The sequence below is a fragment of the Plasmodium knowlesi genome, assembly GCF_000006355.2.
Source record: "Plasmodium knowlesi strain H genome assembly, chromosome: 12".
In the NCBI taxonomy this organism is placed as follows: Eukaryota; Apicomplexa; class Aconoidasida; order Haemosporida; family Plasmodiidae; genus Plasmodium; species Plasmodium knowlesi.
Genome location: NC_011913.2, coordinates 3,138,145 through 3,155,749, shown reverse-complemented (window position 1 = coordinate 3,155,749; position 17,605 = coordinate 3,138,145). Strand labels below are relative to the sequence as shown.

At 36.7% G+C, this 17,605-nt stretch overlaps 2 protein-coding genes across 2 annotated transcripts in view; both read right to left on the bottom strand.

Moving 5' to 3' along the window:
- Positions 1-1,248: 1,248 nt before the first annotated feature.
- PKNH_1272300 (uncharacterized protein) lies at positions 1,249-2,342 on the bottom strand (the record flags this gene model as incomplete). The annotated part of the gene is made up of 2 exons (XM_002260020.2): positions 1,249-2,165; positions 2,279-2,342. Coding segments are annotated over 2 exons (981 nt in total), but the record flags the coding sequence as incomplete, so codon positions are not given.
- Positions 2,343-7,291: 4,949 nt separating this feature from the next.
- Positions 7,292-17,605, bottom strand: part of PKNH_1272200 (SICAvar, type I) — a gene marked incomplete at both ends in the record, with an annotated part of 14,600 nt that continues 4,286 nt past the window's right edge. Inside the window, 9 exons of the mRNA XM_039114206.1 lie at positions 7,292-7,705; positions 8,092-8,736; positions 8,979-9,719; positions 10,276-10,956; positions 11,143-11,805; positions 13,093-13,746; positions 14,275-14,868; positions 15,037-15,657; positions 15,986-16,101. Of these exons, the coding sequence (XP_038969852.1) occupies positions 7,292-7,705; positions 8,092-8,736; positions 8,979-9,719; positions 10,276-10,956; positions 11,143-11,805; positions 13,093-13,746; positions 14,275-14,868; positions 15,037-15,657; positions 15,986-16,101 (5,129 nt within the window). The remainder of the gene's footprint in view (positions 7,706-8,091; positions 8,737-8,978; positions 9,720-10,275; positions 10,957-11,142; positions 11,806-13,092; positions 13,747-14,274; positions 14,869-15,036; positions 15,658-15,985; positions 16,102-17,605) is intronic.

The window sequence follows — 17,605 nt, the reverse complement described above, 5'->3', positions numbered from 1 at the left end:
TCTTACACATATACACCGTAAAATATTATATCCCGCAACCTAAATACGAAATCCTACACATATACACCGTAAAATATTATAAATCCCGCAAAACTAAACGCAGAATCTTACACATATACACCGTAAAATATTATAAATCCCACAACCTAAATACAAAATCTTACACATATACACCGTAAAATATTATAAATCCCGCAAAACTAAACGCAGAATCTTACACATATACACCGTAAAATATTATAAATCCCACAACCTAAATGCGAAATCTTACACATATACACCGTAAAATATTATAAATCCCGCAAAACTAAACGCAGAATCTTACACATATTCACCTGTAAAAATATTAAATCCCACAACCTAAATGCGAAATCTTACACATATACACCGTAAAATATTATATCCCGCAACCTAAGAATACGAAATCTTACACAAATACACCGTAAAATATTATAAATCCCCCAACCTAAATGCGAAATCTTACACATATACACCGTAAAATATTATAAATCCCGCAACCTAAATACGAAATCTTACACATATTCACCTGTAAAAATATTAAATCCCGCAACCTAAATACGAAATCTTACACATATACACCGTAAAATATTATAAATCCCACAATCTAAATACGAAATCTTACACATACACCCGTAAAATATTATAAATCCCACAACCTAAATACGAAATCTTACACATATACACCGTAAAATATTATAAATCCCGCAAAACTAAACGCAGAATCTTACACATATAGACCGTAAAATATTATAAATCCCGCAAAACTAAATACGAAATTTTACACATATACACCGTAAAATATTATATCCCGCAACCTAAATACGAAATATTACACATATACACCGTAAAAATATTAAATCCCGCAACCTAAAAATACGAAATCTTACACACATGCACCGTAATATATTATATCCCGCAACCTAAAAATGCGAAATCCTACACATATACACCCCGTACACATTCATTCATTGTACAAATCGCGTACTGCTTTATTCATCTTTTTTTTTTTAATACCTTTCTTTCATTTTTTCATTTTTCCCACTAATTTTTTTTTTTTTCTTGCCTTTTATTTTTATACCTTTCTTTCATTATAACCATTAATTTTTCCTTTTGGTTTTTCTTTTCTACGCTTCCTTTCGTTTTCATTCTTTCTCTTTTATTACTTTCCTTTTCTTTCCCCTTTTATTGCCTTTCTTCTCCTTTTCTTTTCGTTTTCTTTTTTCTTACCTTCCAAAGGAAATAAGTTATGGTGATAATTCCAATGATAGAAGGAACTAGAGGAAGATAAGGATGAATCGAGTCAAAAGGAAAGGAAGAAAGGGAAGGAAAGGGAAGGTTCCCTTTCTTCCCTTTCCCATTCCATCCAGGAAGGGATGGTGATTGTGTTGATGATGCTGTCGTTGTTGTTGTTGTCGTTGTCGTTGTTGTGATTATCGTGTCATCATCATCGTCATCATCTTCTTCGTCGCTGTCGTCGTCGCTGTCGACGAGGCCGTTAGATTGGGTTGCTGTTGTCGGAGCCCCTCCACTACAATCATTGACATATTGATTGTTAGATGCGGTGGAACAAGTTCCACTTCCTCCTAATGGTCGTGATAGTGCTGCTAGTGCCGATTTCAATGGGTTCAATTTTGACGGACTACCTCTATCAGTTGCCTTAATTACGGCAATAACACTACACTTTAACCCTTTTTCTTTACTTTTTTCCTCACTCCATGACCTCCCTAAACACCTACCAAAAGCTTCTTTATACTTTTGTTTATTTTTTACATCCCCTTCCACCTTCCATGACCTAACTTGCGGTTCCATTGCCCTTAAAATCTCCTTAACATCACTCTCTGATATACAAGAGTAGTGCATTAAATATTTCATACATATTCGTAAAAATTTACAACGATGTGTACGATCTAATCCACTATAAACAGTGCCACCGGGACCAGAACCGGAACCTCGATTTGGACTATTCCCGTAAGTACCTCTAACAGAAGAAGTTATATAATTACATAAAACACTTTGATGTGTTTGATAGGTGAAATTGGAAGTTTTCCCTGCTTCAGTATTGCATATTGAAAGGAGTTGCTGAAACCCCGTTAGGTCGGTACTGAATGCGGATCTGAGTTTCTCTAATCCTCTTTGTATTCTCCCTAAAAAAGAAAAAAAAGAAAGTGTAAGAAAGTGCAAGGTAAGGAAAGCAGGAACAATTTTTCTTTCCCTTTTAGAATGTCCTAACATTATATAACATATATATGTAGCATACCTTCTTCATTGATTTGGGTCGCCTTCGGCGCAGATGGCGCCGCCGACGTCGCCATTTTGCGCATTCATTGACTAGACAACTGAAATGTGATTTCGTTACCTTTTATAAAAAAATATATATTAGGAAAGTACGATGTCATATATTAAATTTCCTTCCACTCGTTCGCTTTCTCACTCGTCCCCACCCCCCACGTCCTTTTACCTATTTCTCTATGTCTGTGTAAAAGGATATCGTTCATGCGGAAGAAAGGCGAAAGTGGGACAGGGCGTCTAAAAGGTGGAGGAGGAGGTATATTCTTTCAAGGAATACTACCCTTCCTTGAAACAAAAATGTACCCATCTGAAATGTAGAATTAGGTCATCTGTAGTTTTTTTTTTGTTTTTTCATTCATTCTTCTCTTCATCTTTCCTTCCTTCAAAGCTCTTCATTATTTTTCTTCCTACTTTCCTTCTCTTTCCTTGTCTTTATTTTTTTTTTCCTTTTCCTTTCCTTCGTTCCTCTTTCTATTTCTTTTCTTTCTTCTCTTTCCTTTCTTTCCTTTCTTTCCTTTCTTTCCTTCACTTACTCAGAAAGAAGAGTAATAACCATTCTTCCTACTTTTTTTCTCTCTTTAAACAATATTCTTTTTTCTCTCCCATTAAATCTCTTTTTTTTCCCCTTAAATTTTTTTTCTATATACCATTTAAACATTATTCTTCCTTCCTTTATACCTTCCATATATATATATTTTTTTTTTCCCTTTTCCTTCTATTATCCTCTCTCCTTCTCCTTTAAATCCTCTTTTTTTTTTTTTTTTCCTCCTTCTAACCTACCTCCTTTACTCTTTAGAAACATCCTTCTTTTTCTCCCTTTAAACCTTTTTATTCATATTTTCCCCCTTTTTTCTTTTTCCTTCTCTTCTTCATATACATATATTTTTTTAAAAAAACAAAAAGGAAAAAAACTTCCTCCTTTAAATATTCATTAAATTTTTTTAAAAAAAAAGAAAAAGATGAAAAAAGAAAGAGCTTACGACATCCTTCAAACTCCCTCCCTCCTTCCCTTCTTTCGCCTTCTTTACATTTCATTCCCTTTCTTTCCCTTTCGTTCGCTTTCATTCGCTTTCATTCCTTTTCTTTCCTTTCTCTTCTTTCCTTTCTTTTCTGTCCTTCCCTTCCCCCCTTTCATTTTATTCCTTTTCTTCTCTTCCTTCCCTTCACCTTTATTTTTATTCCTTTTTTTCCTTCGCCTTTTCTTCTTTCCTTCCTCTCCCTTACTTTCCATTTATTTTCTTATCTTCCCTTTATTCCTTTTTTTACTTTTCTTTCTTCTTCTTCTTCCTTTTTTTCTTCTATCCTTTTCACCTTTCATATAATATATTTTTTTTTTTTTCATAGATAACATAGATGTATATTTTCGGGTTCAGGGTTTAGCGTTTAGGTTTCAGGGTTTAGGGTTCAGGGTTTAGGGTTCAGGGTTCAGGATTCAGGTTTTATGCGTTTTATGGTTAAGGGTTTAGGCGTTCTATGGTTAAGGGTTTAGGCGTTCTATGGTTAAGGGTTTAGGCGTTCTATGGTTCAGGGTTTAGGGTTCAGGGTTTATGTTTTAGGGTTTATGTTTTAGGGTTCAGGGTTTAATGTTCAGGGTTACTGGTTAAGGGTTTTAGGGTTTAATGATCAACGTTACGGGTTAAGGGTTTTATGGTTTAGGGTTCAGTGTTTAGGGCTTAGGATTCAGGATTTAGGGTTCAGGGTTTAGGATTTTACGGTTTCTTCGGGTTTATGATTTAGGTTTTAGGCTTTAGCGTTCAAGGTTTAGGTTTTAGGGTTTTAGGGTTCAGGGTTTAGGGTTCAGGGTACACGGTTTATGGTATAGGGTATACGGTTTAGGGTCTAGGGTTCAGGGTTTAGGGTTCAGGGTTTAGGGTTCAGGGTTCAGGGTTCAGGGTTCAGGGTTCAGGACTTAGGTTTTAGTGTTCAGGGTTTCAGGGTTTAGGTTTCCTAGCTTAGGGTTCAGGGTTTGGAGTTTAGAATTTAGGTTTTATGTTTGAGTTTTTGGATTTAGGGTTTTGGATTTAGGGTTTAGGGTTCAGGGTTTCAGGGTTTAGGGTTTAGGGTTCAGTGTTTAGGGTTCAGGGTTTAGGGTTTAGGGGGTTAAAGGTGGGTTCCGGGTTAAGGATATAGAAGTGGGTTCCGGGTTAAGGATATAGAAGTGGGTTCCGGGTTAAGGATATAGAAGTGGGTTCCGGGTTAAGGATATAGAAGTGGGTTCCGGGTTAAGGATATAGAAGTGGGTTCCGGGTTAAGGATATAGAAGTGGGTTCCGGGTTAAAAGTATGGTTGGTCCCGGGTTAAAGATAAGGTGGGTTCCGGGTTAAAGATAAGGTGGATTCGGGGTTAAGCGTTAAGATGGATTCCGGGTTAAGGATGGCGTATGTTCCGGGTTATAAGTAATGTTGGTTGCGGGTTAGGGGTAAAGGTTGGTGACGGACTAACGGTAAGGTGGGTTCCAGGTTAAGGATAAAAGTGGGTCCCGGGTTAAGGGTGAAGTGGGTTATGGGTTAAGGGTAAAGTGGGTTCCGGGTTAAGGGTAAAGTGGGTTCCGGGTTAAGGGTAAAACTGGGTTCCGGGTTAAGGGTAAAAGTTGGTTCCGGGTTAAGGTTAAAATTTGGTTACCAGTTAAAAATACGGTAGTTCCTGGGTATGGGAAAACGTTTTTCATGGTTATGTATTCCCCGCATTAAAGATAAGGTAGATTCAAGGTTAAGAATAAAAGTGTGTTCCATGTTAAGAGTAAAAGTAGGTTCCGGGTTAAGGATAAGGTAGGTTCCGGGTTAAGGGCAAAAGTAGGTTCCGGGTTATGGATGAAAGTGGGTTCCGGGTTAAGGATAAAAGTGGGTTCCGGGTTAAGGGTAAAAGGGGGTTTCGGGTTATAAGTAATGTTATTCCCGGGTTAAGAGTAAAGTGGGTTCCGGGTTAAGGGTAAAAGTGGGTTCCGGGTTAAGGGTAAAAGTGGGTTCCGGGTTAAGGGTAAAAGTGGGTTCCGGGTTAAGGGTAAAAGTGGGTTCCGGGTTAAGGGTAAAAGTGGGTTCCGGGTTAAGGGTGAAAGTGAATGTATGATTAGGGTTTAGGGTTAAAGTGAAATTATGATCAAGGTTTAGGGTTAAGTTGAAAGTAGTATCAGGGTTCAGTGTTAGAGTGAATGTAGGATAACGGTTTAGGTTTATTTTGTGTAGAGTATAGTTTTAGGGTTTAGGGTTTAGGTTTAATCTTTGTAGAGTATAGTTTTAGGGTTTAGGGTTTAGGGTTTAGGGTTTAGGGTTTAGGGTTTAGGTTTAATCTTTGTAGAGTATAGTTTTAGGGTTTAGGGTTTAGGTTTAATCTTTGTTGAGTATAGGTTTAGGGTTTAGGTTTAATCTTTGTAGAGTATAGGTTTAGGGTTTAGGGTGTAGGTTTTATGTTTGTAGAGTATAGGTTTAGGGTTCATGGGTTCAGGTTTTAGGGTTTAGGATTTAGGTTTAAAGTTTGTGGAGTACAGGTTTAGGGTTTAGGTTTAATTTGTGTAGAGTATAGGTTTCGGGGTTTATGTTTCACGGTTTAGTGTTCACATTTCAGGGTTTTAGGGTTCAGGGTTCAAGTTGTACCGAAGAAAATTTACTCATCCCATATGTGTAACGTTAACAAGGTCGGGAAAGAAAAAATTCAACCCTTATATCATGCGAAATAAAGAAAATTTCCCATTGCAAAAAAATTAAATCATGAATTTTTTTTTTTTTTTTTTTGTGTGTGTATGTAATTTTTTAGCATGAATATCATCACATTTTTGTAATTGTTTTAGTAACATCTTATAATAATTATTGTATAGACATGGTTTTTATGATTATATGGAACCATTATATTTTTTTTTTTTTACACGAAAAATATTATGAATACAATGTACATTTTTTTTTTTTTTTTCTCATTATTTGATTTTTTTTCTTTTTTTTTTTATTTTATTTTATTTTACTTTTTTTTTTTTTATAAAGTTCTAATTATATGAATGTTTTAGCATTCTTCCACACTTTTTTTTCGCTGAAATCGTAATATAGTGTCCGCGCTGGGGGGCGCGGGCACTCGCGCGCGGATGTCCCTTACATTTTTTTTACGAGAACAAGATATAACAACTATTGGGGGCAACTTTTCGCAAGAATGCCAACAAAAAAAAAATTTTTAAGGAAAAAGAAAAAAAATAAAAAAAATGAAAGAAAAAAAAAAAAGAGGAAAAAAAAAAAAAAAAAAAAAGTTTTAGGATTCAGGTTTCAAGTTTCCATGTTTTAAGGTGTAAAAACAACAATATATGGCCTGGTATTTAGATGTATTACGGGAAGATTCTTTTTTTTTTTTTTTTTTTCAAGAAAAAATAAAAAGGAAAAAAAAAAAGAAAAATGGGTGTTCTAAAAAAAAAAAAATGTGTTCTTAAAAAAAAAGAAAATTTTTTTGCAAAAAAAATAAGTAATAAAGGTGGAAGAAAGAATCTTTCTTTTTTCTTTTCTTCTTTTTTTTTTTCAAGAACAAATAAAAAGGAAAAAAAAAAAAAAATAATAATGTTCTTCAAAAAAAAAGATTTTTTTTTTTTTTTTTTTTCTATAAACAAAACGGGGTCCTTTCACCCCCCCAAAAAAAAAGAAAAAATTTTCGCAAACAAAATAAGAAATAAATGTGGAAGAAAGAGTCCTTTTTTTTTTCTTCCTTTTTTTTTTTTTTTTTGGTGAAAGAAAAAATAAAGAGGACAAAAAAAAAAAATAATAAAAGAAGTTTAAAAAGAATAAGAAATAACATGAATATTCAAACTCCTTATGTCTTTTTATCACATAATTAAAAAAGGACAAAAGGTGTGAAACCGATATCTTTCATCTTAAACAATATACCATGAACCGTGAACACTAAACCCTAAACGCTGAAACCATAAAATCTAAACCGTCAACCCTAAAACCTAAACCCTGAACCGGGAACCTGAGACCATAAACCCTAAAATGTGAACCCTAAACACTGAACCCTAAACCATAAACACGGAACCTAAACTTGGAACCTCTTCTATAGGAACACGTTCCAAAGGAACCCCTTCCATAAGAACCTCTTCCTTAGAAACCTGTTCTTCTTCCATTAATTCGGATCCCATGAATTCTCGAACCAAAAGTTCCAGAAAATCCTTCTGGTTCAATTGTGTGTCCCCTTTTTGACATTCATCCAACACTTCAAAATGAATTTCAATAATCGTGCGGCGATTCACGGGACCAGAACGTTTCGTTCTCGTTGGAGCAGAACGAGGTTTTCGTTCCTTTACCAATCGATATTCATGTGAACTATCTTGCTGCACATGATCGAGGACTTGTTCTTGTACTGATGGACCAGGAATTTCAGTAGGAGATCTTCTGAAACGTTGTCCTCCTTTACCAAGAGGACCAAAATACTACAAAAAAAAAAAAAAAAAAAAAAAAAAAATGAGAGGATATTTTTGTTAAGAAGATTGTGAAATATTCTTTTTACACATTTATTTTATTTTATTTTTTTTTTTTTCCTTTTAACCATTAAGGAAAAATTTTTTTTTTCCTTTTAACCATGAAGAAAAAATTTTTTTTTCCTTTTAACTATTAAAAAAAATTTTTTTTCCTTTTAACCATTAATTTTGTCCATTAAAATTTTTTTTCCTTTTAACTATTAAAAAAATTTTTTTTTTCCTTTTAACCATTAATTTTGTCCATAAAAATTTTTTTTTTTTTTTAACCATTAATTTTTTCTTTTTTTTTCATTAATTTTTTTTATTTTATTTTATTTTTTCTTTTTTAATTCTTTTACCTTCCAAAGGTAATAAGCCACAGCAGAAAGGCCAATAGAGACAGGAGCCAAAGGAAGAAAAGGGGTAAGGAGATCCGTAAGAAGGATGGGACAGACTGTGTTCTCTAATGTTTTTTCCATTAAGTCACTCTTCTCTTCGAGCAGTGGTTCCACTTGGGGCTTTACTTCGTCCTTGCCAATGTGGCAATTATCATAATCTTCCTCCTGTGTGCATACAAAACAAGAAGTACCATTAGGACCCTTGTTGCATTGAGTTAATGCACTCTTCATAATGTCTTCACTTTTACCAAAAGCATATGTTATACCATCCTCTATGCTGCAATGGGGATGTACCCAACTATGTCCTTGCTTCTTCTTATTTGCCATTGTTTGCAATTGTTTTGCATATTCTTTAAGAAATAAACAACCCATCGTTTGTCTAAACGATGGGCCGTTAACACGGCCATTACCGTGAGTATAAATGTGTTTTAATCCTGAAGCAAAAAATAAACAAGCTGCTTTATTTGTTTTGCTTTCTTTATGGCCAAGTTTATACCATTTAGTGTCATCATCGCAGTATTGGGCAACTTTCTCCTGATTTTTAGACTGCGTCATATATCCTAGAAGTTTCGTTAATTCCGTCTCCATCTCATCCTTCATGTCATTCTAAACATAGAACAAAAGAAGAAAACAAAAAAAAAAAATATATATATGTATACACATATGTATACACATATGTGTATACATATATATATACATATACACATATACATATACATATACATATACATATACATACATATATACATATACATATACATATACATATACATATACATATACATATATATATATATACATATATACATATATGTGTATGTATATATGTAGTTGTCTACCGCCATTACCCACTTCACATCGGTGCTTTGTCCACTATTATGTTGGTTCTTTGCTGATTTCCATTTCTTTGCTGCGCATTGGACTTGAGTACAGAAAGAAGAGGCCATTTCAGTGATAGTAGATAAGGTGGTCGTTATGTTGGATTTAATGGTAGAGTTGGATTGGGATGAGTCGTTGGATTCGAGGAGTTCTTTCATTTGTTTTTGGACGTCTTCTTTGTCTTCGTTATCATTGCAAGTTGCACTTCCACCTGATGATGCTGATGTTCCAATGAGACCTTTATCAACGAGGAGGTTGCAAGGACCAAAATTTTCTTCCCTTTGACATTCAAAACAAACATTAGTACTACCACCTCCATTACATGAAGACGAAGATTTATTATTTTGTAGATTCCATTTAGTGAACATTTCTTTTATTCTAGATTCATCAATGGGACATTTATCCTGCGACTCCTTTTTTATTTGATCAGCGTACATGTTAAGAGCAATACAACCAACTGTTCTTTCGAACAGTTGGTTGGCCTCTTTATGTTGACTACCATTTTTGTCCCCTTTAACGTCTTTAATGTGTTGTAATCCTGCTGTGATATGATTACAAGCTTTTCTTTCAACACTATCAGGATTACCATCACCGAAGGTGCTGCATACACCATTAGCTTTGCTCTTTGATTTGTTCTGTCCTTCGGAGGCGATCTTGTCAAACATTTTCTTCAGTTCCGGTTTGACGCCTTCCACCTCCCAAAAGTCACACTGAAAAAAAAAAGAAAAAGAAAAGGTTATATATATGTAGTTAGTAGGTTGTGTAGTTTCCAGTTTGTATAGTATCCGGTTGGTGTAGTATCCGGTTAGTGTAGTATCCGGCCGTTGTAGTATCCGGCTGTTGTCGTATCCGGTCCATGTCTGCGAGGAGTTTTTCCTCTCCCCCCCTAAAGCAGCTAAAGCTAACCCCTGAACCTTATTCCTAAACCCTGAAACCTTATTCTAATACCCCTACAAGCTTATTCTAACACCCCCCACAATCTTCATCCTGAACCCGGAATCTGATTTCTGATACCCCTACAACCTTATTCTAACAAGCGTACAACCTTATTCTAACACCTTTACAACGTTATTATAACACCCTTACAACATTTATTCTAACACCCCAGCAACCTCATTCCAACACCCGGAATCTGACTTCTAATACCCCTAAAACCTTACTCCTAAACCCGGAATATGAATTTTTTTTTTTTTTTTTTTTTTTTTTTTTTTTTTAAATATTCATTCCATTCCCACTAAGTGTTGTGTTGTTTGTAGTAATACTTACCCAATTCTTGGTTGCAGTATTACCAGTTCCTTTCATTTGGTTTTTGAACCATTTGGGTCCGGCGCATCTAATGTATTCGCATAAAGTGGACATTTCATTTATTTTCGGTAGGGTGTTAGTTGCGCTGTTAGTAATTTGGGGCTGAACTTGTGTTAACTTCTCCCGTACTGGCGTTGGAGTTGTGGTGCCACCTGTGCCAGTTGTGTTAATTTTGCAAGTGTCAATGCTGTCATCCTTCCATTGGCAAGGGACACAAGGTTCCTTGTCATTGCAAGTACCATTAGTAATATTTCCATTCCATTCCTTAAATGCCTTCTCTATGCCAGAATCGATAACACAAGTAGATTTTTCTTTCATTTTCTTTGCATATTCCTTAAGAAGTAAACAACCCAACGTTCGTCTCAACAGTGGGTTGTCCTTCAGGCTGATGGTTCCTGACGACGACGGCAACGACGGCGTCAACGCCGCCGTCGCCGGCGGATTGTACAGTTGGTTTAAGCCGACATGCAAATAATTGCATGCCCTCTTTTCAGGGTCAGTTGCTTCTCTAGTGGTAGTGCCAGTGCCATTATCATACATTTGATCACATCCATTCTGATTCGTCGTGCCTTTCTCTGTCATTGTGGTGGACAGTTCTGTCCACAGTTGTCCTACTTCACCAGTCTCCTCCCAAAATCCATCCTGTGTAAGTGGAGTAATATATATATATGCATATGCATAAATGCATATGCATATATACATATGTATGTATACATATGTATACATACATACATATGTATACATACATACGTATGTGTACATATATACATATACATTTATGTATATATATGTGTATGTTTATATGTATACGTAGTTGTCCATCCTTACCCAGGGTGATATTTTTCCATTTTTGCTTTTTGCGTAGTGTTTGATTGCGCATTGAAGTTGAGTACAGAAAGGAGATTTCGTAATGTTAGTGATTTTGGACACTTTTTCTTCCATCTTGATAGTGTCTTTGTTGAGTAGACCTTCCATTTTAGTCTTCACGTTAGTTGCGCCATTATCGCAATTTCCATTTGGTGATGGTGTATTAATCAAAGTGTTGGAAACACTTAGTTGGCAATTATTAAGTTCTGATTTTTGTACCCTATTACAAAGGAAACAATCTTTATTATTAGCACCTCCATTACATGGAGGCGAAGAACTTTTATTATATTGATCATTCCATTTAGTAAACATTTCTTCTATTTTTTTCTCATCAATGGGACAATTATCATTCGATTTTTTAATTATTTCATCAGCGTACATGTTAAGAGCAATACAACCAACTGCTCTATCGAGCAGTTGGTTGCCATTACCACTAACACCACTAAGTGTGTTAATGTAGTCTAAACCTGCTGTGATATGATTACAAGCTCTTCTTTCAACACTATCAGGATTATCATCACCAAAGGTGGTGCATGTACCATCAGTTTTGGTTGCACTGTTCTTCTCGATGTGTCCGAAGATCTTCTGCAGTGCCTCACTAACAGCGCTATCCCAAAAGTCACACTATAAAAAAAAAAAAGAAGGTTATATATGTAGGTAGTAGGTTACGTAGTATCCGGTTGGTGTATAGTATCCGGTTGTTGTATAGTATCCGGTTGGTGTGTAGTATCAGGTCCCTGTCTGCGAGGAGTTTTTCCTCTCCCCCCCTAAAGTAGCTAAAGCTAACCCCGGAACCTTACTCCTAAACCCTGAAACCTAAGTCCTAAACCGTGGAACCTTATTTCAGCACCCTTACAACCTTACTCTTATACCCTTACAACTTTATTATAATACCCTTACAACCTTATTCTAACCCCCTTACCACCTTATTCTAACACCATTACCACCTTATTCTAACACCCTTACCACCTTATACTAACACCTTGACCACCTTATTCTAACACCCCAAACAACATCATTCCAACACCACAACAACATCATTCCAACACCACAACAACATCATTCCAACACCACAACAACATCATTCCAACACCACAACAACATCATTCCAACACCACAACAACATCATTCCAACACCACAACAACATCATTCCAACACCACAACAACATCATTCCAACACCACAACAACATCATTCCAACACCACAACAACATCATTCCAACACCACAACAACATCATTCCAACACCACAACAACATCATTCCAACACCACAACAACATCATTCCAACACCACAACAACATCATTCCAACACCACAACAACATCATTCCAACACCACAACAACATCATTCCAACACCCCAACAACCTTTATTCCAACACCCCAACAACCTTTATTCCAACAACGCAACAACCATATTGTAACACCTCTGAAACCTTCTTCATAAACCCGGAATCTGACTCCTATACCCCCAAAACTTTATTCTAACACCCTGACAACTTCGTCCTAAAACCGGAATCTGACATCGAACACCCTAAAACCTTATTCTTATACCCTGGAACCTTATACTCATACCCTAAAACCTTACTCCGGTACCCTAAAACTTTATTTTAACATCCTGTAACCTTACTCCTAAACCCAGAATATGACTCCTATACCCCCAAAACTTTGTTCTAATACCCCACAACCTTATTCTGACACCACTAAAACCTTACTCTAATACCCCTACAACCTTACTCTAATACCCCTACAACCTTCTTCCAACAACCCTACAACCTTATTCCTATAACGTACTACCTCACTCCTGTACTCTGGAACCTTATTCCTGAACCCGGAATCTGAATAATTTTTTTTTTTTTTCTTTTAATTCCTTTCTATCCTCTTAGTGTTGCGTTACTCGTAGTAATACTTACCCAAGTCTTCTTTGGAGTACCAGTACCACCGTTCGGTTTTCCGTTGCTTTGGAACCACTTCCCTGCGGCACATTGGAGTTTGTCACATAAAGAATTTGTTATGTTTATGTCGTTCATTATGGTAGATGCGGTGCCTTCAATTCTGTCCTTAACTGATGTTAACTTTTCCATTACTTGTGCTTGGGTTGTGTTGCCAGATGTGTTAGTTGTGTGAACTTGGCAACTTCCATAGTCGTCGTCATTCCATTTACATTCAATGCACGGACTACCGTTGGTGCAAGAAGGTCCTTTTTTTTCGTTCCATGCCCTGAATGCCTTCTCTATACCAGAATCAATGACACAGTTTGATGTACTTTGCATTTGTTTTGCATATTCTTTAAGAAGGACACAACCCACCGTTTGGACAAACAATGGGTCCCTAGACAGGATTTTGTTGTCAGTGCCGTTAGACGCTGCAATGCTCTTCAGTTCTCTGAAACCTAGTGTAAGATATTGGCATGCCTTCCTTTCAGGGCCGGTGGCAGTTCTGCCATTACTACCATTATCCATTTGATCACATCCATTTCCAGTGTCATTGTCCCCACTTTGTGCCATCGCTACGGACAATTTTTGCCATAGTTGTCCCACTTCGCCGTCCTTATTCCAAAAGTCCTCCTGTATAAGTGAACATATATATATATATATATATATGTACACATGTAGATGTACACATACATACATACATGCATACATACATACATACATACATACATACATACATACATACATACATACATACATACATACATACATACATACATACATACATACATACATACATACATACATACATACATACATACATACATACATACATACATACATACATACATACATACATACATACATACATACATACATACATACATACATACATACATACATACATACATACATACATACATACATACATACATACATACATACATACATACATACATACATACATACATACATACATACATACATACATACATACATACATACATACATACATATATATATATACATACATATATATATACATATACATATACATATATACATACATACATACATATATGTGTATATATACGTCTATATGTACATTCCTTTTCCTTCATCCCCCCCTCATTCTACTTACAGAAGACATACTCTACTTACCGCACTTTTTTTTCCATTGGGCGAATTTAAGTGGGTTGCTATACACTGTAGACGGTCACATGAAGTAGTCATTTTATTTATGTCGTCCGTGATTGACTTAGTGTCTGGGTCTTTTCCTTCCATAATTTTTTTCATTTCGTCCTCTGTAGTGCTCGTGCTGCCTGTGTCAATCTGCACGGTGCATTTGTCATAGTCGCTATCGTCCCATTTACATTCAATGCACGGACCACTACCGTTCGTGCATTCACCCTTAGTAGTTGGACCCCAGGAATTGAAAGCTTCCTTTAAAGCGGAATCGATAAAACAGGTCGATTTTTTTTGCATCTGCTTTGCATATTCTTTAAGAAGGAAACAACCCATCGCTTGTTTCAACGATGGGTCATCCTTCAGGATGGTGTATTTATTGGCGTCAGATGTGGAATTTCCTTTTAAGTATTTAAGACCGGCATGCAAATACTTGCATGCCGCCTTTTCAGAAGGAGTTGCATGTGGCATTGAATCACATCCATTTCCCTTCCCTGTTCCATTACTCTCCTTCATTTTCTCTGCTAATTCTTTCCACAATGTCTTGACATCCTTGTCCCAAAAGTCCTTCTGCAAGTGGAGTATAATATATATATGCACATGTATATACATACATACGTATACATATACGTATATGTATACATATACACATACATGTATCTATATATATGTACATACGTACATACATATACATGTATATGTATATATATGTACGTTTTTCCTTCCCTCATTGCGTACCTTATTAGCAGATGTGTTAACACGAGATGCTATACATTGTAAGCCGTCACATAAATTAGTCATTTCATTTATTTCAATTAGCATATCCTTTATGTTGGGGTCGCCCTCGTCAGTGACAATTTTTTTCACTTTGTCCTTTGCAGTCTCTGTGGGGGTTGTGCTGTTTATGGTAATTTTCTGGAGGCAACTTTCAATGTTGCCATTTTCATTCCAATGGCAAAGAACACAAGATTCCTTGCCATCGGCACCCTTCTGGCAGGAAGTTCCAGGTTCCTTCTTTGGATCCTCCCATGCCTTAAATGCCAGTTTTATTCCTTCCTCTATGTCACAAACAGCTTTCTTCTTCATATGTTGTGCATATGAATGAAGTAAGAAACAACCCATCGTTTGTCTGAACGATGGGTTAGACAAAAGTTTGTTGTCGTCGTCTTTCGACGACGACAGATCCTTGTACAGTTCTTTAAAGCCGGCATGCAAAAAATTGCATGCCGTCTTATCAGACGGATTTTGCAATGAATTACATTCATTCGAACTGCCTGTGCCATTACTGTCCTTCATTTTCTGTGCCAATTCTTCCCATAATTTCTTCACATCACCATCATTCTCTCTCCAGAATTTGTCCTGTATAAGTAGTAATATATATATATATATATATATATATATATATATATATATATATATGCATAAATGCATATGCATATATACATATGTATGTATACATACATATGTATACATACGTATACATATACATATACATGTATATGTACATTTGTGTACATCTGTACATTTGTGTACATCTGTACATCTATGTATATGTACATATATATGTACATATATGTATGTAAGTATATGTATACGTATATGCGTATTCATATGTATATGTATGTATATATACATACGTATGTATATATATATGTATGTACATGCACATGTACATGTGCTTCCTTACGTTGCCGCTTCCTTGGTTTGCTGCAGTACTGTTCTGCCATAAGTGTTGCATACAAGTTAAGCGTTCACACATTTTGTCAGCTCCTTCATTCTCCTTGCTCTTGATACATGCTTCAGCTGCAAAAAAAAAAGAGTAAAGAAAAGAAGATGATGAAATTGTGTTGTTTATATGTATGTTGTTTCCCTTTCCTTCCCCCCCCCCCCCCCCCCCTAAACACACTTTCCTTCTCCCCCCCCTAAACACTCCTTCCATTCCCCCACCCTAAACAACCTCCTTTCCTTCCCCACCCCCCCTAAACAATCTTCTTTCCTTACCTCCCCCCTAAAACACTCTGTCCATACCCCCCCTAAACACTCTTTCCTTACCTCCCCTAAGTACTCTTTCCTTACCCCCCCTAAGTAGTCTTTCCTTACCCCCCCTAAGTAGTTTTTCTATACCCCTAAGTAGTCTTTCCTTACCCCTAAGTAGTCTTTCCTTACCCCCCCTAAGTAGTCTTTCCTTACCCCCCTAAGTAGTCTTTCCTTACCCCCCCTAAGTAGTCTTTCCTTACCCCCCCTAAGTAGTCTTTCTATACCCCTAAGTAGTCTTTCCTTACCCCTAAGTAGTCTTTCCTTACCCCTATGTAGTCTTCCCTTACCCCTAAGTAGTCTTTCCTTACCCCCCCTAAGTAGTCTTTCCTTACCCCTAAGTAGTCTTTCCTTACCCCCCCTAAGTAGTCTTTCCTTACCCCCCCTAAGTAGTCTTTCCTTACCCCCCCTAAGTAGTCTTTCTATACCCCTAAGTAGTCTTTCCTTACCCCTAAGTAGTCTTTCCTTACCCCTAAGTAGTCTTTCCTTACCCCTAAGTAGTCTTCCCTAACCCCTAAGTAGTCTTTCTATACCCCTAAGTAGTCTTTCCTTACCCCTAAGTAGTCTTTCTATACCCCTAAGTAGTCTTTCCTTACTCCTAAGTAGTCTTTCCTTACCCCTAAGTAGTCTTTCCGTACCCCTAAGTAGTCTTCCCTTACCCCCCCCCCCCCCCTAAGTAGTCTTTCCTTACCCCTAAGTAATCTTTCTATACCCATAAGTAGTCTTCCCTTATCCCCAAAGTAGTCTTTCTATACCCCTAAGTAGTCTTTCCTTACCCCTAAGCAGTCTTTCCCTTTCCCCTAAGTAGTCTTCCCTTACCCCTAAGTAGTCTTTCTATACCCCTAAGTAGTCTTTCCTTCACCCCCCCCTAAACACTCTTTCCTTACCCCTAAGTAGTCTTTCTATACCCCTAAGTAGTCTTTCCTTACCCCTAAGTAGTCTTTCCTTACCCCTAAGTAGTCTTTCCTTACCCCTAAGTAGTCTTTCCTTACTCCTAAGTAGTCTTTCCTTACCACTAAGTAGTCTTTCCTTACCCCCCCCTGAACATTCTTCCTTCCCCCTAAACAACCCTTTTCTTTCTTCCCCCCCCCCTGAACACACTTTCCTTCCTCCCCTACCCTAAACAACCCTTTCTTTCCCCCTCCCCCCCTAAACCTTCTTTTATTCCCTACCACCCTAAACATTCTTTCCTTACCCCCCCCCAAAACAACCTTCTTTCCTTTACCCCCCCTAAGCAACCTTCCTTCACCCCCCCTAAACAACCCTTTCCTTT